A 22,184-nucleotide genomic window follows, 5' to 3' on the forward strand; every position below is an offset into this window, starting at 1 on the left:
TTGTGCTCTTAACAAATGTTGTAAAGTAGCCAAAGAGAACATTTCCAGACCTCCAAATCTCACTGATAAAGAAGACGGCGTAGCTCAGATGGGAAGTCAAGAAAACTATTCAGTGCCCCGAAATTCATGGTTGCCAGTAATGAAAATATCTCTACATCCATCCCATATTCTTGATTTGAGATGGTTCCTAACAAGATCTCGGGACTCTTTCATAATAATGTATCTCAACAACTGCACTGACTTCGTTTAATTCAATATGGTGATGATAGTCTCCAAGTAAGCTTTTAATCTACAGTGGGAGAACCACCCATCCCACATCCTTCATCAAATCCATGCTACTGTTCTTATTATTCTTTAACCCTTAACCTCCTGAGATCCAGGCACTTGTCTGGGATGCATTTTTAATTTCTCCTGGTGGGATTAGTTGGACCTGATAAAAACAAAAACTAACAATCACGTTTGATATAAATAGTGCAAAAAAGCCTAAATGTGATGCCTGTAAATGAGTTTGTCCAGTTTCTGGGTGTTGATGCATCCACACAAGGGATGATGGCTTCCAGATAAAACACACAAACTCATTGGCTTTCAATTAAGCATTCCTGGTACTAAATCAGCTGCTGCAGGACACTTGGAGCTATTCTGTTACAGAGTTGGCGTTCTGTGTCAATGACATGATGATAACTAGTTGCCGTGGTGCTCAAATGTGACACCAATGCAAATGCAAATAAGGAAATTGAATTTATTGACTTTAGCTGTTCCCAACGTAACAGCTAACATGTATGCCTATGTGAATCAGTTAATAATGTGGATAATATATCTTAAATAGGATTTGTATGACCCAACAGGTGCACATATGGAGTGTGTCATGTATACAGTGAGTCACTATGAAAACCTCACTTTTGCAAGGAACACAATGCACGCAATCTCGTGCACTTTTGTGCATTGGCAGTATCTTTACAGACGTGTAATGTAACAAAAAGAAATATTTAAAATCTTGATTTGAATCAAAAACTTTTGAACTGCGTCAGTCCTCGCTTGTTGCGTTGCCAATTTGAAGGAAAGGTTGTTACAACAGATTGCCTTCCTCGGTGAATGGAAACTTGAGGCGAATGGCTTGTATGAGTGTGGCCACAACTAGTAATGTTTTTTTTCTTGACTCTGACCAGCAGCAAATACCCTGGCAGTTTTGCAATCAATCACTTTAAATCTCAGGCTTTAAAGTGTGTGTGCGTGCACGTGTGTGTGGGAGTCTTTGTTTACCAGCAGAGCCTTTGAAAACAAGCGGCGGTGATATTGGAGTAGCCTGGAGAGCCGGTGAAAGATAGCGCCATCAAGAATAAACCACAGACAACAACAGTAATTGTTTCAGCTTAAAAAACAAAAAAACAAAGAAACAAAGAAACTTGAAAATAAATCTACAAAGACATCCATCTATTTTCTTAACCACTTACCGACTACAGCATCAGAGGGTTTGGAGCCTACATCTGACTTTGGGAATAAAGGGTAGGGTATTTAGGGTTTTTTGTTGTTGTTTTTAAAGTACTGGGTATGAATTCTGGGATTATGTCAATCATCACAGTTTATTTTATGACCACTGATCTTAAAATCTAATCATGCTTGAGTCCCATGTGACCATTTGTGTCAAATTTAAAGAAATTTCCCCAAGGACTTCAAACGGCGTCTCCTTGACGATGACGGGACAAATGGATGGAAAATTCCTCTCGCTGGCTGTCACAAAGGCATAGCGAGGCAAAGCCACCTCTGGATTTGCCCTTGCACAACATTGAGGAGCTAAACAATGCAGAGGCAGCTCTTCAATCACAAGAGGCAAATAGCAATGGTAAGTATATAAAGGTTATGTACACTTTGTAACTATAAAGTGTAATAGCTGTCAGATGTGCTTTAAATACCTAACGACGGCATGTTGATTATACACACAAGCACTTGCGTACACATTTAAGACATGAGACACGCTAAGTCCGTCTCTTAAAATGTGTCTATAGGTGAGACACTTTGCCTTGATTGGAGGGACCACACTGGAGGTGCGAGTCCGCCGATGGCTTATGCCATTACAAACGAGCTGGTCTCGGTACTCAACTGGGCAGGGAAAAAAACCAAGGACAAACCAAGGGCATTTAAAGATACAGCGCTGTGCAGATGCATATTTGGTAAGTTTTACCGTTTATTGTAGTTTTATGAGCCTAAAGTGAACAATAAAGGGATCAATTGATCTGCTGGGTGTGTTTCACATTTCCTATGTCCGGTTTTTGCTATATTACTTTGTCTTTTCTTAATAACAAGACGATCATGTCCGGTTAATCTGGAGATGGAGTCTTTGCAATTTACAATTGCAATGGCGCAATTTATGTTTAATGGAAATTAAAGCTCTGGTTATGCATTTGTGTGCTGAATTTAATGGCAGCTCTTCCAGTTGTTGGTTCACCATCTCACCAAAGGTCTCCGGGTATTCTCGAGCTCTTTTTCAGTCCAGTCCTTGCCCCTGACCATTTTCAGAGGAATATTTGTTTGTTTGTTGTTTGTTTGTTAGGCCACTTAGCAACACTGATGATTCAAGGAGAAAAAAGGCAAGAACCGATGCTGTGATTACACATAACAGACAACTTGGCAAATAACCAATTTTAACTCGTATTTGTAGGCACTTTATTCCTACCAGCCTGTCATAAAAACACACGTCTTTAGTCTAATCTATGACAAATCCCAAAGATAGTTTACCTGACATGAAATAGTATTTTTGTTCCAGCAAGGTGATTCCAAAAGAGCTGTTAACATGAAAGTTGATATATATAAAAACTAACTGCAATATGACGAGTATGTGAAAGTCATATCCTTTGGATTTAGAAAAACATCAGCAAAGACCTGTCACAGGACCTGAGAGCCTGAGCCTTAACATTACTGAAGCAGTGAGAACAAAAGGCAGCCAACATCCAAAGAAGAGCTTTGAAAGTCCTTCAAGACATCTGGAGAACTAATCCTGAAGATGATTTTTAAAAAATATGACAAGAAGTAAGAGTGTTCAGGATGCATTGAAGAATAAAGGTTGTAAGACCAAATGTTAACTTTTGACCTCATTAGAATTACTGTTTTTTCTTTATTTACTCAGAAACACAGATGTTTGCACATTTTAATAAATCTATTTCCATTATTTTGCTTACAAAATGTAAGGGAAGGAGGGGAGGATCGTGAAATATGGGCCAAAAATCAAACCAAAACTGCACATTACCACAAGTTTCCTTTTTTTAATAGCAGTCAGACCCAAAATACACTGTGAATCGTGAGGGATCACAAATATCGTGACCGGCTGGGTCATACGTTACAGTTTCCTCTGTAATAATGTGGCAACAATAAACATCCTGTCATTAATGTGAACCAGCGTCAGATTAACATGTACTATCTCATCTCAACACTCTATCTCCATAGGCCTATCTCACAAGCAGACCATCTGTATTTCCCTATAAAAGTGAGATGAATGATGTTAATCAGCACATGGGAGCTCTGTGCATCCCTCAGCTCCACCTTGTCCTGCTGTAATAAAGAAGACTGCCTGCCTGAATAATTACTCTCATCTGTCTAAGTCATATGAGCACAGAGCCGACGAGGGAAACAGAAAAAAAGAAAGCTTCGCCCAACGGCTTCATTCTGGAAAACCGTGAAACAAACAACTCTATTTTTGCAAATTTGTTACACTTTACAACTCTTTATGTAAAAGAAAGTGTTGACAGGAAGAGTTTTTACAAAAGGACTTTATTCAGCTGAAAACAAGATGTGGAGCTGTCTAAACCAAACACAATGACTTTGAAAATAAGACAGTAAAACAAAGTCACGTCAAACTTAAAAATGGGCTAATCAGAACCTCAAATGTGAAATATTCAAGAACTCAGAAGTACAAACGTACAGTATGAATGAAAACCATTAAAAACATATAATAGATAGCTGTTTGTCCCTTTTTTTAATGATTCATTTACGCAGCATTTACTGCATCTTTTTTTCATAACTAATAACAAAAAAAATCTTTCATTTAGGGAAACATATTGCCTTTTAAGCACTAGCCTCTTCTTTTTCTAACAATGTCTCTACCATCTTGGGTAAGAAAGCTTCCAGGAAATGAAAGAAGTCTTGAAACACTCCTGTCTTGTCGCTGCTCGGCTCTAACTTGAGCACTGCCCTTGTGCTTTCAGTTCCTCCCAGCATCTGGGGCTGAACATTAAACTCCAGGGGTTCCTTGAGCTCTGGCTCTTTTTCAATGATGAAAGCCGTAACCTGGGACTCCAGCTCCACACAGCTGCCCTCTGGCCTCGAGTCAGCATCTTTGATCAGCTCCCGTTTCACTTTCCTCCTGCCCGCCCAGACTACATGCTTTTGCCTGCACATCCACGCCAGGAGCTCAGGCTTCCCTCGTCTCGCCATTCTTGGCTTTTTGCCTTGCGGCGACACCGAAGCATCACTGCCAGAAGACAGCGGCCTCTTGCCACCGATAACAACTGCACCCAGAGGGCTGGCTTCGATTTGGGCTTCAGCACCGTCAAAGCTGTCACTGAGTGACGATGTGACAGAAGCTTGTGTAGTTTCCATTTCCTCAGCCGAAATGGACGAGTCCTCGCCAAATACAGCATCTTTAGAGGGAGCGAGGTGACACTTGAGAATGTTTTTCAGTACTTCCTCCACAGCAGAGCAAACTCTCTGAAACCACAGCAGTCGGAAACCGTCTCCCGCTGTGTGCAGTTCGTCGCGTAGTCGTTCTGGGAGCGAGGCCGACTTGAATGGGATACTGATGGTCAGCTGCTCTGTTTTGCACGGTGTCGCTTCCCCATGTGGGCTAAATAAGCGCACCAGGCCCCACGGTTTCCCCCTAGTAGATTTTCGCTGATACTGCAGGCTGCGGCAGTACTTCTCAGCCTCTTGGCACTCCCTCTGAAAGCTGCGCTGACAGCGTTCATTCAGGTTTCCCGCTACATTGTGGGAAAGCTCAAAGGGGTCTAAGAGGTTTAGGGGGCCAAGTTTGGGACGTTGCTGATGGGCCTTGGTGGACTGGTCCTCTTGCAAAGCATCATCCTCTTTATTCTGACTGAGGAAATCTGTGATTGGAAATGAACGGCCCTCCCTAACAGATATAACACTACTTGCAAAATCAAACTTGGCATAAAAGGAGAAGAAGCCAGCCAGCAGGGTACCTGGACAGAGAAACGATTTGTTTAGAGCGAGGAAATCTCTGACTAACACATTTCTTTCTTTACATTTTAACTTTAACTTACAGAGCTGCTGAGTGTTCTTGCTGGGGGGAACAGCAATTGGCTGACTGGGGAAGGTGCAGTTCCAGCCTTCAATCACACACTCTTCCTCCTCACCTGCAATCAAGTTAATAATTATTAACACAGGTTAAACAGTTAATACATAAGCTAAAGTCACAGCATACATTATCTAAGTTACCTTTAATAGAAACGGTCATTTTAGTCTGTCTGCAAGACAAAATATATTAAGAAGTATTTTGTTTTTTATTAAAGTTTTTCTTTAAATTAAACAGTTAATTGTAAAAGTCGGGTCAGGTAACTCTCGGTGCTCATACACACAGATTTGTTCCTCAGTGCAAGTGATGAGAGTTAAGGGAATTCAAACTAAACAGTAGTTTAAGGAAGAAAAATTTATTTATATAGCATATTTGAAACCAAAGTGCTTGACACTAAAATAAAATCGAATAAACAGACACGCATTCACAGGGTTTACATGAAAAACCAAACAGTAATCAATCATCCAAACAGAGGTCCGGCAAAGTTTCCAAAAGCATAACAGAAAAGCTGTGTTTTTATTTTAGATTTAAAAACAGCCACATATTTGTCTGAGGTCATTTGGGATCATCCCATAATTTTTGGTGCAACAGCAGCTTCTCTGGAAATAAGCTTCAACCACAGAGTGATTGAGAAGCAAACCTTAAAGATCTCCAGGGAGCGTATCCAATACAAGAGACAACAAACTGTGCCACTTTATACTGGACTCTGTAATGCACCAGAGCCAAAGCTGCCAACGCTGGAGGAACGTGACCTCGCTTTTTCGTCCTACTCAGTAATCAGCAGCTGCAGCGTTTTGGACTAATAGTAAACAGGCAAGAGATGATTGATTAACTTTAGCATACAGTTCATTACAGTAGTCCAGTTTATATGTAACAAAGACATGCATAATCCTTTCCAGATCAGAAGGATTTTGTTTCTGAGCTCTTGATCTATTCCTTTGTCAAATTTCAAATTTTTGTCAAAGATTGTCTCAATGTCCTTAACCTGTGTTTTGGTACAAAAAGAAATCTTAAGGGGTCGTGAGCCGCTGAAGGAGCCATGAACAGTTTGACTCTCCCTAGGACAAAAACCCCCCAAAACATCAAAATGGAAATATATACACGAGAATATATTTTTTCTCTTCCTGAAGCATTCTTCAGGAATCGTTCTCCAAGCTTCTTGAAGGACATTCACTGTAAATAAATTGGAACTAACATTTAAGAGGTGTGTTTGCTAGTCCCAAAAAATGTCTATTAGCTACAAAAAACAAAACAAAAATAGAATGAGAAAAAGTTTTTAAGAAGTACTTTTTTTTACTTAAGTCAGAGGTAAAGCCGTGTGTTCAGCTTGGGGAAAGCAGATTGCTGTTTAATTACTACAGATTGAAGGAAGAAATATAAGAACTTGAATGAGCAGAACAGATATCTAAAGTTTGTTAGCAACGCTGCAAAAAAAGCCTTTTTCACTGAGCTGTACAAATCTAGGTATGCAGCAGTCAGGACCAGCTTTGTGATTTCCCAGAAAATCACATAAAATTAACACTGAGCAGAACTGAGTTCAGCTTATTGGTGCACACACAAAAGCACCTCACGTGGACCCTTGGGTAAATTAACTGGCCACCTCTGACAATCACTAAATACTCACTGTTCTACCTCTACCAACCTCCATACATATTAATGATGATATTAACCAAAATTTTTAATTTGGATTCATCACTCCATCAGACCCATTGCCACTGGTTTTCAGCCCAGTTCTTTCTCCCTGTGCCTCCTCCTTAATAATGGCTTCTTGACAGCCACCCTTCTACTGAGACCATTTCTCATAAGGCTTCAAGAACAGTAGGTGGATTAACTGGTCAGGTGCATCTCTCACATCCTGTGTCAGAACTTTGTTGGATTTTTTCTTAACGACTTCAGAAACTGTTCATCTGCTATAGATAGTTTTTTAGGCCCCCCCCCCCCCCTTGTCCAGTCTGCTCATTTTCTAAGCAAACACTGTGCAGAGATAAGCCAGGCTTTAAAATAAGTAGTAGGATTTAAGAGTGTAATAACGGACTGAAACAGAAGATGGCAGCACTGCATGTACAAGGATGCCAGCTGCCATTAAACCCCGAAGAAGAAACTGTCCCAGAATTCATAGCGTGACCCATCGCGGCCCTGCTCAGTTTCCAACAATGGCGGCAGCTAGTTAGTTTTAATGTTACTCGTATTATTCTTTTTGGGTCACAAAATAAACGTTTAACATATTTTCAGGCGGGAATGTTGCTGTGTAAACTTCAAATATCTGCTCAGTTTATCAAGACACCACATATTTTCAAAAGCGCTCTGACGTTTTCGGAGACGTCTGTTACCCACTACCTCGATAGCTAGCCGGGGTTCAAGGCTCACTAGAGCCGGTGAGAACACCGGACTCCCGGCAAATCGTTTTCAAAACCACCGCCGTCTTTCGCTACTCAGGTTAAACATGATATATAAGTCACTTAGATAACTTAAAACTGTTATTGTTTGGCTTTTTTCAGTATTTTATTTGTTCCTGAATAAATCGGTTTGGCTGAGATTAAAGTTATAGTTTTTACACAGCTGAATAAACGTCAAGCAGACAACTGATTATCAGAAGTGTGAGATGCTCGAGAATATACTCCGGTGTCCTGTTATATTTTAGATAGCAAGGAGTTTATTAAACTTCACCAAAACAATCTGCAAATTTCATTTAAATTCAATAAACTATCATCTTGTCTTTATTTTTACTTAGCACATACCTTAAACACTTAAAGCTGTAAGCTAATGATAGTTATATAAGAGCAGATGCATGCTGGCGCAATAAGCTGTACGTTTTACGTTCAATGGATGCATGATCTGATTAGTCGACTACTCGCAAAAATAATCGGTGACTAGTCGACTATCAAAATAATCGTTTGTGGCAGCCCTATTAGCAAATCTGGCTCCTTGGAAGCAAAATATAAAGAAATGAGGGGCGGCTCAAAACCTTTGCACAGTACTGTATTTAGTTGGTTAAGTATACAAAAATGTCCTTGTGTGAAGTGTAGAAGCGATGCAGCACTTACAGGCCAAGTCTTTGAGCTGATCCACTGTAGGGAGGACAGCAGGCTCACAGTTTTGCAAGAAGAAGATGATCAGCAGCGTGAGAGCGTAGTTGTTCAGAAGGGGACCGGCACCACTGGGATTACCTACACACCACAATGTGACAGCATTACTAAGAAGAAGAAACGAATCAGAACACAGCCACAAGTTTTTTCAGGGGTTTTGTCACCTGTTTGTTTACGCACTCGGACTGACGGTGACTCACGCAGCCATAACATCATTACAGTTCACTAATAAACCCGAATAACTGTTGTGCTGCTGTGACAACTGGAATAGAGGAACCATGGCTCAAGAGTAAAGGTAATCACCAGAAAGGCAATTAGTAGTGTCAGTGAGCAACATTCATTAAGATTTTAATATGAGTCAACACTGGCAATACAAGAAAAAAAGCTGTTTGTGTCGTCTTATTTCATCATAACAAGGTAATAAAATTGTAAAATCACTCTTCTCGCATCAGTGATCCTGAAAGGCAGTGAAGTTCTGCTGACATCTGTTGACCAGAAAATGAAATAACCACCTAAAACACAGAGGAAACTGAAACACGGGCATCCGTTTCAATGATCTTGTTTTAAGTTGCTGCGTCTTACCGGCAAGCTGCTTCTGCTTGGCCCAGTACCGGATCGTGTACGCAAGAGGCCTCAGCCTTTCATCAATCCCTGAGCACAGCTGGAGGAAGCGGGTGTTTCTTACTGCTAGTCTAGTGAGGAAAAACAGCTTTTACGCTCACAGATAAAATAAAAACAGAGCTGAAGACAGCAGATGCTGCACAATATTGCATTCGCTCACCAACCTGTTATTAATGGTGATGTCCCCCTGCAGGTTAAGCTCACGGTGATGGAATTTGACAACGGGGAGACGAGCGCTGCTGACCACGTGGACTTTATGCACGCTGGGGACGCAGCGTTTCAGGATCATCGCCACGAGGTCGAGAACCTCAGCTGGAGTGGCTGTGGACAGGTCGATATCAGACAGTATAGAGTCCTCAGACCGCCCGTCGTCTGACACGCCTTCCCCTGGCTGAAGAAAGAGGGAATCTCACCAAAGGCGTCTTCTTTATTGAGCTACATGTGTGATATTATGTGACCAAATGTGCGCATCGAACCTGTTCTGTGGTTGACTTGGCATGAGCCTGGAACACCTTGGTGTGCTCTAGGTCTAAGAACAGGTCCAGGTCACATGAATGGATGCCAAACATGTTGACAGATGAACCAAATGGGAGAATCTGGCTGTCTGCAAACAACCCAACATATGGCCACAAAAGTCAGAAAAACATTTCCTTCTGCTCTTTTCCCCTCACCAATATGCATGCAAGACCTGTGTACGGGTATTTACAAAGATCACCTGGGAAAAACTCTACAAAAATCTCCTGCATGAGTTGAACCAGCAAGCTTCGGGCATTCTTTTCATTTTCTCCCAGCTGAAATTGCTCAACAACATGTTGCATCTGGGCGTTCACCTAGAGGGGAACAAAGGGCAACACCGTAGTCCCTTTGTTAACAAACATATATGTTATAAGCTCGTCTAGTCTATTCTCAAAGCTGCATATTTTAGATTACACTAAACTTGTCTATTAGCAGAGTCAAGAGTTTCAGGGCTCCACAAGCACCAAACAAGTGTATTTGTCATTTTTTAAAGACACACACATTTTAGCAAAGTTTAAAAGAGGATGCTTACAGAGACCAACTGACACAAGTCGGGTTTAAGGCGATCAAGAACTTGTTGGAGGTTCTCGGGATCATTCTTCTTCTTGGGAATCAACTTGAAATTCTTCTTTTCCCGAGGTTTGACGCGCAGCTTCAGGCCTTTCAGCTTATGCTCAATACAGGACAGAGTTGCTTGGATGCTGTCTGTCTCGCTGAATTGCACGATGGCATACACACCCTGTGAGCGCAAAGGGATAAAGTCATGCTTTAAGAGAAATGCAGTGATTTGGGGTTGCTTTAAGACTGTGCACATCTGGATTGCGTATAGTTGTCTGACCTTGTCTTTATCAATGATGACATCTGCGACTGACCCAAACTGCTGAAAATACTCCGCTAAGTCAGTTTGGGAGATATCAGGATTGATGCCACCAACGAACACGCTGTGGTCTTCCTGGGTCTTCCTAGTGGCGCGCACGCCACTCAGTGTCTGATGCTTCTTCCCTTTCAGATGCTGATCCAAACTTGCCGCTGCAGGACAAAAATAATGCTTCAATAAAGTTCAGGTACGGGCTCTGGAACGGGGCAGATGCATCTCTCAGGTCCTGTGCCAAGTGTTTGCTGGATTTTTATTTATTTTTTTTTTTTTAACTTTGAGACACTGAACATTTGCTACAGATAATGGGTGTTTCTTTTAAGCCTGATATTTTTTTAAGGACACACTGTGCTGGTTAATAGCTTTTTAAGAATCATCTTGTTTATTATTTTGTGCCTTTTAAATTGTGTTATCTTTGGCAGTTTTCATAGAATCAACTAAAGAAATGGGAACAAAATATATGTTTTTGCAGCATGCTGCTAGTAACAAAATGCCCAAATATACAATTTAAAGATGTTTTTTTTTTTATTTTTGAATGAGCCAAAGGTATGCGTTAACCGGCTTAACAACCAAAAGATTACTGGCTGCTTGGAAGGAAACTATAATCCTTCGGATGAGGACTTTTGTACAGTGTTGTAGAAAAAAATTACGAATTTTCTGAGTAATGTTAAACTTTAAAGCTACGGAAAATAAAGCAGACATAACTTAGTAATGTATGTGTAATTTGCAAAGTGCGGTAACACTCATTAAACTTATGACGGAAATGACTGCAACGTTCAAACTGTAGCCGCAGTTTTATTAGTTATCTGTAAATTAAAGAAACTATTACATTCACAGCACTTCAACAGACTCGTATATGGTTGAGTTAGCTTCCGTTACTTACAGTTGGGTAAATTGACGTTGCATAGGGTGCACTGAAACCCTCTCGGCGTTGTTTTTATGTCAATGTCCTCTGACATGATGTAAAGAATAAGTTATAACGACAAACGCAGGAAGCACAATAGTCGCTAGCCAAGTTTGAGGCCAACAACCTCCCACGCGCCTCTCAAATCTCCCTCCAGCGTCGACTCCGCGTTTGCTTTCAGTCCGTCACCAAACTCCGTCCGGGTTGCTCCCATGTTTTTAATCATAAAGTTCCTCTTAGCTTTTGAACTAGAGCCTCACTGTAGCAGGAATAGTCTATGGAAGTTTATTTATAAAGGGGTGGCCTTGAGGCCATAGAGAAGCGCTAACATTAATTTAAAAAAAAATTAAATATTAAATATTAATATTTAATATTAATAATATTTAATATTAAATATTAAAAAAATATTTTTAAATTTGTTTAAATTTTAGAGACTTGAGGTCTCTAAAGTAGAATTATAAAATGCATCGTTTTTAAGCTAATTTATTTCAGCTTGAAACCTTTAAGCCTTTGACTTAAGGTAAACTGTAAACCTACTGCAGAATAGAGCTTAAATTACAACCTCTGAGGTGGTTACAGCAGAGGTCTCAGGACACATTTAATTAAAACATTGTCACAAAGCCCGCTATGATAACAGGCTAAACATGCTATTATTTTCTTTATCACTAATTCTATTACACTAATAACTATTTGAGTTATAAACTGTGTTTACTTCTAACCTGATCATCTATTTACCAGCTGAACCCAATATGCAGATGCATTCAAAAAAATTGTGATTTAAACATTTTTTAATAAAATAAAAACAATTCCCACACATTTTCCAATGTAGAAAAAAAATTTAATAACCAATTTTTTGAACCATAAAAATATTTGCAGAATCAGTGAAGAATAATACAGCTTGACACCAAATGATTAAAAACAAAGATTCCCTGCTGAACTCAGGCAAAGCTTTTTCACTATAAAACTATGGACTGCAAAGCATTACGATCTACAAAAAAAAAAAAAAAAAAAAAAGACAGGAAAAAAAAAAGCAACAAGTACAAAAATAGATTATCGTTAAAAAGGTACTGATGTGTACAAATACATCTATTTGTTTGCTGATCTTCCTCTGCGGGTTTTAGGCTGCGTTTTGGCTTCAACGTTTTTCTCTGGGTTGTTTGCAGGTTCCACTTTGGCAGCAGTCTTCGCCCCTCGCCCGACTCTCTTAACAGGTCTACTGTCAACAGCTTTATCTGAGAGATCCTCCTCTTCAGTTTTGTTGGCATCATTTGACACATTTTTGCTTTCACTGTTGACTTGGTCTGCGGCTTTAGACTTCCTACCTCGCGCTGCTTTTACAGGTGTCGCCTTTGGAATCTCAAAGACGTCCAATTCTGATTTCCACTTAACGCATCTTTTGGGCATCTTTGCGTTGCTCTCAACAGCTTCAGGATTCTTCTGGTCAGTAGTCATCGTAGGCTCTTCTGTTGTGGACTTGCATGCTCCCCGTCTTCCCTTTCTTGCTGGTTCCACTGCAGGCTCGGAAACCAAAACTGTGGATTCTGTGCTGACCTCCTCAGGAGAAACCGTTGCACCTCTGCGTGCTCTCTTGGCTGGAATGGTTTGTGAAGTCTCACATTTAGCAGAAGCCCTCACCCCCCTTGACCTGCTAGTTTTCATAGACGAGGAAAGTGGCTCAGCATTTTTCGCCTCCTCAGCCTTCGGCTTGTGTTCAGGACTTTTGGCAGTGGCTTTAGTTTCTTCGGCAGCCGGTTTTCCCCTCCTGCCTCGTTTGGGTTTATTTTCTGTGCTGAGAACAGGGACCTCTTGGGCCTCAATGGATTCCACACTCTCTGTGTCTTGTTTTGCTTTCCGCCCTCCTCTTCTGGGCTTTGTAGCCACACTAGCCTGTTCGCTTATCTGGGCTGGTTCTGTTGTTTCTGAAATGACCATTTCAACAGTTTGGGCTTCTGTTAATTCCGTTTGGGCCTGCTCAGACTTTGTTAGTTTTATTTTTTTAGCAGGCTCATTCATCTTTTCTTCATCCTGTTTGGCATTTCTGCCCCTCTTTACTCTGGCTGGAGGCTGAGACTGCTCATTCGTCTCCACTGCTGCCTGCTCGACCACCTCTTCTGTCACCTCATTCTGTTCAGCAGTATCCTGTCTTACCTTTCTCCCTCTTCGTGGTTTTACAGCAGTGGGAAGAGTGGGCTTCTGAGGCTCAGAGTTTTCCACTTGGCTCTGTTCCCCACTTGCTGTTTCAACCGTTTCAGGCTCTGGTTGAGCTGGCTTAACAGGTGTTTGTTTTGCTCTCCTCCCTCTGACTGGCTTAACAACAGCTTCTTCTGTCTGGAGTGCAGACAGACTGGTGTTTATCAGAGACGCTTGGGCACTGGCATCAGCAGTGCTCTCCTGAGACTTTGCATTTCTGCCTCTTTTTGTGTATTTAGCTGCAGGTGGCGCTGCAGCTTCCATTTTCTTTCCTCTTCTTTCTCCTCTCGCTGGAGTAGGTACAATGGGATCTTCAGCAATTTCAGCTGCCTCTTTTTTATCTTCAAGTTCTTCAGATTCGGCCTGTTTTGCTCTTCTGCCTCGGACAGATTTCTTCTGAACTGATGCTGGTGTCACGTGAAGTACGCTTTCAGCTTGAGGTGCTTGGACAACAGTTTCCATGGCATCAGGTTTGTTTTCATCAGCTCCGCCTGGCAACACCTCAGGCTGGTCACTTGCATCTAATTTTAAACAAGAGCAAGATAAAACAAGGGGGAGAAAATTATACATAAATTATAAACATACATATGATAAAAATTAAATAACATATTGCAACCTGTTCAGTTATTAGTTATACTTCCTAAGAGAAGGCACTAAATAATCTAGAGTGTTATACCTGGTGTATCTTGGGGAACATCCTCAGTTGCATTTCGTTGCTGTGACTTTTTGGGTTGCTTAGCTCTTCTTCCTCGCTTGGGCACAGCACTTTCATTTGCTTTCTCCTCAACATCAAGTGGCTGGCTCTGAACACGCTCAGCTTCAGCAGCAACTTCAGGCTCATCAGAAGACTGCTGTGCACTTCTACCCCTTTTCGGCTTAGGAGCAACTTTGGGAGAAGGAAGGTGATTCTCTTCTGCTGACAGCTCAACATCCGCGCTTTCAGCTGTCTTCGCATTTCTGCCTCTTGTCGTCTGTCTAACAGCAGGTGGTGCTGTAGCTTCAGTTTTCTTTCCTCTTCTTCCTCTGGATGGAGCAGGGATTACAGGCTCAGAGTCTGGTGCTTCCTGTTTATCCTGAGCTGCTTTAGATTCCACCGTTTTTGCCCTTCTGCCTCGTACAGATTTCTTCTCATGGGCAAGATCTGCATTCACAGCAGTCTTCACCTCAGCTTCTTCAAGAAGTACTGCATCTGCCTGAGAGACCGTTTCCATGGCATCTGATGTTTTATTATCATCATCCAAAAGGAGAGAGAGAGAGGGGGGGAAAAAGAAACAGTTTAACGCTGAATCTGTGTGGAGGCTGATATGTTTTGACAACATTACAAAAGAAAGTCACACCGATCAAACCCTTTTCAAGTCCACGCTCCCAAGAACACACATTTAACAGTTTTAGTTAACCTAACCCACCTTTTTCCACGTTTCTACTGCTGTCAAGAGACATCTGAGCTTCACCCTGCTAAAAATAGAACAAAACCAATTTGGACAATGAGGTCTTGTTAGAAAACTGTAAACCATGCACACCAAACAACTTTCTAAAACAAGGGATTAGAAGCAATGGCATTGATAAGAGTTAACTCAGGAACACAGACAGATGTTCAGACTTAGTTTTAGAGTGAAATGATGAACATAACAGTCTTTTTAGTGTTTTGCCCCTTTTTTGGGGGACATGTATTTTGTATGAATACTGAATGTGTTTGTCATTACCTCCTTTGCCTCTGGTTGTACTGTGGGCTCAGTCAGTGGCTCCTCCATAAGTTCTTGAAGTCCCTCAAAGTCCTCCACTGGAGCATTACCCCTCAGCCTTGGCGACTTCATGAGTCTCTTGAGCCCGAAATTCGCCTCAACAGGTTCGCCTTTCTGTCTGGGAGTTCTCGTGAGCCTCTTCACGCCAACCATATCTTCGACGGGAGCACCTTTCTCCACGGGTGTCTTCATTACTTTCTTGATTCCGGTGAGGTGAACCACTGGGGAGCTCTTCGTTTTTGGAGTTTTCATGCCTTTTGCGTCAGATTCTTGCAACTGTGCTGGCGTCTGCAGAAGCTCCTTACCACCACCCAAACTGGCATCACCAGCTTCTGGGACTTCGGGGGTCTTCAGAATCTTCCCTTGAAGGTCTTCAAGCGGTTCAGCCTTCTCCTTTGGAGTTCTAAATATTCTCTTAACTCCAGTGAAGCACTCTTGCTGTTCAGGCGTCTGTTTGGGAGTCTTCAGAAGATTCCCTCTGATGTCCTCTAAAGGTTCGGCTTTCTGTCTCGGAGTCTTCATGATCCTCTTGACTCCAGTGAGGCACTCCTGTTTTTCAGCCTTCTGTTTTGGCGTCTTCATGATCCTCTTAACTCCGGTCAGAGAATCTGGTAATTCTGGCCCCAGTTTGGGAGTTGTTACAGTGGACGTCTGCAAATCTGCATTCGGCCGTTCACTTGACTCTGACTGAATCTGGCCGATGAAGGTGGCAACTTGATCTTCATCAAGGAGGCGTTGGACTGCCTCGCTGTTGTATCTTCTGCCTTTTACTGCGGATGTAACACTCAGCGGAGATACCATCATCTCACCTGTAAATAAGTCATATTTTTGTTTTCCTTTATAACAATTTAATGTCCCAGCCAGCTTATTTGGACTATGCAGAACTCAAGATTCACTACCAATCAAAACACCACAAATACACAGCTTACCTGGTTCCTCTGGTGTGCTCAGCACTGATGGCTCCATCACAGATGCGCTCTGACCTCCTGCTGGTGTCTTCGTGACGCTGTTATCATCGATTAAAGACTTCTGCTTCCTTTCGTTTACAGGAGTTTTAAACATTTCAGAAATACCTGAAATCAAACAGCACAATGTAAGAAGGCACAAAACTGAAATTAGCAAAAAGTTTCCCCACCTGCTGCAGATGAAGGAGAGGTGCTTACCAGTCAAGTCTTCATCCATTTTCATGTTCTTTTTGAAGAGTGCAACATTGGTGACCACTCTTGGTGCAGCACCAGTTGGCTGCACAACAGTCTGTCTGTGTGCTCTACCCACAACAATGGTGGCAGGCGAGTCTGCATGTCCAGTGCTCACGTAGCCCTTCAGATTTCTGGCAGGTGTCTGATTGGTGTTTTGGAAAGACAAGTAGATTTGATAAAGATCATTATAAAGATTCAGAACTACAGACACATAATTGTTAAATTCATCTGCAATTAATGCATTAATGATGTGCCCTAAAAGTTTAATACTACCCAATCTCGACACATAACTTAAGAAATAAAACAATTCTACTTAAAACATAACTGTACTTGGTACAATATATTTCTGTACCTGTGGTTTGGGCACTGCTTTCTTCTTAGGCTTTTGGCCAATGGTTTTTTTAAGTGGAGCAACAACTTGAGCCTTAGGTTGACCAAATTTCACAATGTGCGCCCAAGGATTGGAGACTGGATGGACATGAGAGAAAAAAGAAAGAAAGAAAACACACAAAATTAATCTTCTCATTCTCATCGTGTTGCCAAGATCATCAGATTTCTTTTTCTACAACAACTGCAGCTTTGAAAGATTAAATTAAATTTACATTTTTAAAGATGATAAAAAGAAAATGAGTAAAACAAGTAGCTTTCAGCTACTCACACTAATGACCTTCATTCTGACTGGAACGGACAGATTTCTAGTGCTGGGAACAAAAACCAAGAGTTACATTTCAGCACTTATCATACCTTTTATAGATGCTCTTGAAATGCCACTTCTTCTGTGCATCTTTACTGCACTCTTTGCAGCACCTGGAGTCTTCTGCAAGGTGCTTTTCCTTCCCTTGTTTGTTTTAGGGGTGACGGTGGGCAAAAGAACCTGGTCAGTGACCTTGTCGGCTTTAGCTATTGGAGAGGGTGTACTAATTTGTGACACAGAAAATCGCCCCTTGACTGTGGGGGTCTGAACTCCTGAATTAGTGGGAGTTTTAGCTGGTGTAAGGACGACAGCAGGGACACTTTCCAGAGAAGTACCAGGCAAACCCACAGTTGCCCTTCTTTTTCCAGCAGGAACTTGCTCGTGGGGAATCTGCCCTGGGGTTGAAGCCCTGCGTTGAGTTTTCTGCTGGTTGGTTTTAGGAGTTTCCACTTTAGAAGGAGATCTTCCTCTTGCAGGAGATGAGCTCTTGGATTTTGGCGATTTATTCGCTGTTGCTTTAGGAGAAGCAGATCTGGATTTGGGTGATTTATTGGCAGGAGAAGCTGCTTTGGGAGACGGGGACCTGGACTTGGGCGACTTCTTCGCAGGAGACGGGGACCTGGACTTGGGTGACTTCTTTGCAGGAGATGCTGCCTTGGGTGATGGTGATCTGGACTTGGGCGACTTCTTCGCAGGAGACGGGGACCTGGACTTGGGTGACTTCTTCGCAGGAGATGCTGCCTTGGGTGATGGTGATCTGGACTTGGGCGACTTCTTCGCAGGAGACGGGGACCTGGACTTGGGTGACTTCTTCGCAGGAGACGGGGACCTGGACTTGGGTGACTTCTTCGCGGGAGATGCTGCCTTGGGTGATGGTGATCTGGATTTGGGAGACTTCTTCCCAGAAGTTGGAGTCTTAGGAGAAACCATTTTCTTGCTCGGTGATTTCTTAGGTGATGGTGTTTTTGTTTTTGCAGGACTTTTTGCCCGTGGGCTGCCCTCCTATGGAAAACAATATATGTTTTAAATAAGTGTATAACATTCCAAGCATACTGTCACTTAAAACTGCCCATTCTTACTTTTAGCAAGCCGATGACGGATGCTCGTCTAAGCAGTGACTGCTTGGGTCTCAAGAGAGACAAGCTCCTCCGTGGGGTAGCCCCCTTGCGCAATGGAGAGTCAGGAGGCAACCGTTTGTCAAACAGCTCTGGGCTCAGGTAACCTCCAAAGGAAACGCGTTTCCTCTTCGCTTGCTGTTTGGGGAAGTCTTCTCCGAGTTCTCTACTCTTGCGTTTTTTGGACACTTCTTTTCCTATGAAAACAAAATATGCTCGTACATTAGCATCAAGCTACCAGAAGTGTACAATATCAATTATACAGCCACACCCAGAAATATTATAATTCAATTTTGAGCAGTAAAACCTTTTCCAGCTGAATTCCTGGGTGATGCCTTTGTTTTTTCTTCTTGGTTCTTGGTCACTGGAGTTTTGCCAGGTGACATTTCCTTACTCCTCCTCCTCGCAGGCGACTTGGGTGTTTCAGCTGTAATCTGCTCAATAACCTCATTTACAGTAAACTTCTGAGGAGTTGCGCTGTTTCTTTTCCGAGGTGAAGCCGTTTCAATCACGCTGCCATTTTCAGCCTTTTCTGCTCTGGGTTCAGCCGCCTTAGCAGCTGGAACCTTCGCTTGCTTCCTCACAGACGCTGGGGTTCCCCTGCTTGTACTTCCAGGTCCAGCTAGAACTTCACTTTTCTTAGGAGTGCTTTTGCTCTCAGTGAAAATGGCACTACCTTTTCTGACCGAATTGGGTTTTGGAGAGGCGACCTTTGAGGAAGGCGTTTCAAGCTGACTGGCACAAGATTTCCGAGGGGTCTTGACATCCAGAGATTTTTTGATCATTTGATACAGGTCGCTGAAAGGGGAGTTGCTCTTGCCTTGTAGCAGGCTATCATCTGCCTTGGACTCCAACTCTCCGGTTTTCTCCAAGGAACGCTGAATATTGTCATGGTTGGCTCCATCTTTAAGACAAGTATCTTAAAAAAATAATAAAACAAATCAGTCAGTGGCTGTTTAGCTGCTTGTTCTGCAAGACCATTTACAGCTATGGTTATATGGGTCTGCTTATTTTCAGACATATTTAGTGAGTGTACGCTGCTTCACTTGGCTACATTGCTAAAAATGACTGTTCCTAAATAGAAATCACACCTGATGACACTTCAGAGAATCTCTTTTCTCCTTTTTCCACAATAGGGGTGTCACCCACTTGCTGGTCTTGAAGAACCTAAGAATAAGACGCCCCCATTAGTAAAACAATCCAATTTATTAGAAAGGTAATAACTTTTTTAAGAGAGTTGTGGAAGGCTGAAATATTCAGAGTGGTTTAAAATGAAAATAAATAAATAAAATTACCTTGAGGGTTTCAGGTTTGCCTCCGATGGCAGACCTCTTCTTTGGCGTTGGTGCCGGAGGATACTCAAACCTGAAATAATCAAAAGCAAAGACATAGAAGACGCCCTTTAGGGTGACCATGACAATGCTAACATGGAGACACTAAGTACAGGACTGTTTCATTTCCACTGCAAGCAGTATAATCTATGAGCTCTTAAAATATGTTAAACACATCAGAAGATTCCAATTACCCACCACTTTTCTACAAGATAAATTATCTCATTTTTATCTCTACATGAAAAACAATAAATTAACTCCAGTGCTGCTCACCTGAATTTGCATTTAGCAATAATAACCAACAAACCAATATTATGTTAACTGAAACGGCCAATACAGATTTCACATTACGTGGTATTGTTGAGCTTAAGCATTACATACAGTTTTAGCGGGTTCCTCACATCCTTGACTTTTTGCAGGTTGCATTTCAGAGATTAGACTTCTGTTCCAACAACACACTCTGCTAAACGCAACTTGAATGCCCTTTACCTCAGCGTTTGTCTAACGGCTTATGAAAAAGGGTTGTTAAAATGTTTCTTTCACACCACACTCACCTGAAAGAACGGTCGATAATGGTTATAACATCTCCATGCTTCAAGCGCTCAGACTGCTGCAAAACCTCGCCATTGACACGCGTTGGATTTGCTGAGCTTAAATTGGTCAAAATGACCTGGCAGAAAGACAGAGCGAGAGAGAAACACCACATGAACAATGAAAACATTTCAAAGCAGAAGCACAACTACATGATTACACAGCATCTAAGCAAACATTCCTCACAGCAATCAATTTTTAAATATCGGCAAACTAAGGCCATTAAAGCAGTCTCGCTCCTTGTATTTTCTTACCTCTTTATTCTCATTCAAGTCAATCCGGCAGTGCTCCTTGGAGACTTGAGGAAGCTGAATACGAATATCACAGTCAGGCTTCCTGTACGGTCACAAGCAGAAGGCATTGAGCTGCATGATAAGTGGAACTTCTTCATATTTACATGCAACTGGGAGCTGATCTTTAAAGGCTCATGAAGAAAGACTGATTCTTATATAGCGCTTTTCTACTCTCACGGAGTACTCAAAGTGCTCTCTACAACATGCCTCATTCACCCAATCATACCCATTCTCACAAGCACTTTATCTATAGTGCTTTCGGACGACATTCATACTCCGATGGATGCATCGGAGAGCAAGTTCGAGTTAGTATCTTGCCTGCAGACTGGAGGAGCCAGGGATCGAACCACCAACCTTCCGACCAGTAAGTGACCAGCTCTACCTCCTGAGCTACAGCCGGTCAGATGGTGCAAAATTGATGTGGATTTGCTTGAGAGCTTTGATCTAACTATGTAAAGTCTATGTTAGTTCTCATATACAGTAGTTTCTTCACTTCAGCAGCTTCACACTTCAGCAGCTTAACAGTAAAGTTTTTATAGCCCATCGCAATCGCAAAATGAGAAACATCGATGAAGTGTATGCGTTTTCTGTAGTACACGAGGATGTCTTGCATGTATGAACACTACTGTAAGTGGGAGTAAAACAGAAGGTAAACAAAGGCCAACTCTACCAACCTTCCAAATAAGCATGCTGCAGTCAGAGGAAATTCAGTCCCATCTCCCCCACTCCGCTTAATCACGACAATCTTACCGTGCAACGGCATTTTTCCAACGTTACCTGGGAACATGACGAAACACAAGTGTCAGCAGCGAAAGGCACAGTCAAATCCGCATTAGACAATCAAACTTTAAATGTTAAATAGCATTTAAATGTCGTTCCAAGCCGAGGAAAGACATTTACTAGGCGGCAACATTGTATTCGATGACATTTAGCTATTTTTTAATTTGGTTTATGACATTTTAGGTAGTTTTAATTTATTCTACACTTCTTTTAACTCTATGTAGGATTAATCTAACCCTAGATTTGCTTTGTATTTCTATTACAAACCAACAGGACCGTTGTTCCTCAGTAAAGCGCTAGCAAACGTTTTCCCAGTATCCCACGTGCAATGTGGCCTCGACTGTAGAGTTTTCGTCTTGCCAGAAATACATAGCTAGCTGTACGTTTGATTATTATTTTTTTTTTTATCATTTACTACATTCTCTAGTTAGAAAAAGAAAAACGTGTATCGTTATAACGCCACCGTTAAAAACTTAACGTCGGGTCGCCACTTGTGTTACACGACTTATTAAACTCTAATATAACGGTAGTTTAGGACTATCGTAGCCTCACCTGAAAGTCACTTTGCAGATGCGTAAAATCCTGGGAAATCCATAAACATAGACAAGGATACAACGAGGACTTTAACTACACGATCATATCAGCCTAAAGTTAAAACGACAATCTGTCATGCCGACGACTACCTAACGTAAGCGACCTTCAACAGCGGTTCCTTGTTGTCCATCGCCTGGTCCAGGGAAGTGTTGTGATATCAATCCGCCAGACTTAAATGCACTCGGTCCCCCCACTAAAACTTGACTTCACTTGTGTTTTGTAATGAAATGCGTGTAATATTTTGTCGTACTAGGTTTGTCATGCACTGTGTATTTGCTCTGATCAAATTGGACTCGCGTTTAGACAAAAGGGACTATTTTGTTTACAAATTTGGCGGAACAATATCACATCG

The 22,184-nt window shown here is 41.8% G+C and overlaps 2 protein-coding genes across 3 annotated transcripts; both read right to left on the bottom strand.

Moving 5' to 3' along the window:
- Positions 1-3,746: 3,746 nt before the first annotated feature.
- On the bottom strand, positions 3,747-11,506 carry tut1 (terminal uridylyl transferase 1, U6 snRNA-specific). The gene is made up of 10 exons (XM_006800998.3): positions 11,283-11,506; positions 10,364-10,554; positions 10,058-10,264; positions 9,725-9,839; positions 9,486-9,613; positions 9,174-9,400; positions 8,971-9,080; positions 8,347-8,469; positions 5,271-5,363; positions 3,747-5,189 (listed from the first exon to the last, which is right to left on the bottom strand). Exons 1-10 carry the CDS (start codon positions 11,356-11,358, stop codon positions 4,057-4,059), a joined length of 2,403 nt encoding a protein of 800 aa, XP_006801061.2. The 5' UTR covers positions 11,359-11,506; the 3' UTR covers positions 3,747-4,056.
- Positions 11,507-12,152: 646 nt separating this feature from the next.
- mki67 (marker of proliferation Ki-67) lies at positions 12,153-21,962 on the bottom strand. Of its 2 annotated transcripts, XM_087845382.1 has the most exons (17): positions 21,791-21,962; positions 21,133-21,235; positions 20,420-20,501; positions 20,129-20,244; positions 19,539-19,608; positions 19,335-19,410; positions 18,551-19,162; positions 18,208-18,440; positions 17,748-18,130; positions 17,179-17,711; positions 16,787-16,902; positions 16,399-16,576; positions 16,165-16,308; positions 15,197-16,044; positions 14,900-14,948; positions 14,170-14,709; positions 12,153-14,014 (listed from the first exon to the last, which is right to left on the bottom strand). In XM_087845382.1, the coding sequence occupies exons 2-17, from the start codon at positions 21,219-21,221 to the stop codon at positions 12,390-12,392; spliced, it is 5,694 nt and encodes a 1,897-aa protein (XP_087701508.1). In that variant the 5' UTR covers positions 21,222-21,235; positions 21,791-21,962; the 3' UTR covers positions 12,153-12,389. The 2 variants fall into 2 exon arrangements, with proteins under 2 accessions (XP_087701508.1, XP_087701507.1); XM_087845381.1 differs by having other exon boundaries at positions 17,179-18,130.
- Positions 21,963-22,184: the final 222 nt, after the last annotated feature.

This window comes from Neolamprologus brichardi, chromosome 8, assembly GCF_056152115.1.
Source record: "Neolamprologus brichardi isolate AB-2024 chromosome 8, ASM5615211v1, whole genome shotgun sequence".
Lineage (NCBI taxonomy): Eukaryota > Metazoa > Chordata > Actinopteri > Cichliformes > Cichlidae > Neolamprologus > Neolamprologus brichardi.

Coding starts and splice junctions, on each gene's coding strand:
- tut1 (XM_006800998.3), bottom strand. CDS start 11,358: ATGTCAGAGGACATTGACATAAAAACAACGCCGAGAGGGTTTCAGTGC. Junction 10,265..10,363: donor TCATCATTGATAAAGACAAG/GTCAGACAACTA, acceptor TTGCGCTCACAG/GGTGTGTATGCCATCGTGCA. Junction 9,614..9,724: donor TTTTGTAGAGTTTTTCCCAG/GTGATCTTTGTA, acceptor GGTTGTTTGCAG/ACAGCCAGATTCTCCCATTT.
- mki67 (XM_087845381.1), bottom strand. CDS start 21,221: ATGCCGTTGCACGGTAAGATTGTCGTGATTAAGCGGAGTGGGGGAGAT. Junction 19,411..19,538: donor GCAAACCTGAAACCCTCAAG/GTAATTTTATTT, acceptor TCTTATTCTTAG/GTTCTTCAAGACCAGCAAGT. Junction 19,163..19,334: donor ATTCTCTGAAGTGTCATCAG/GTGTGATTTCTA, acceptor TATTTTTTTAAG/ATACTTGTCTTAAAGATGGA.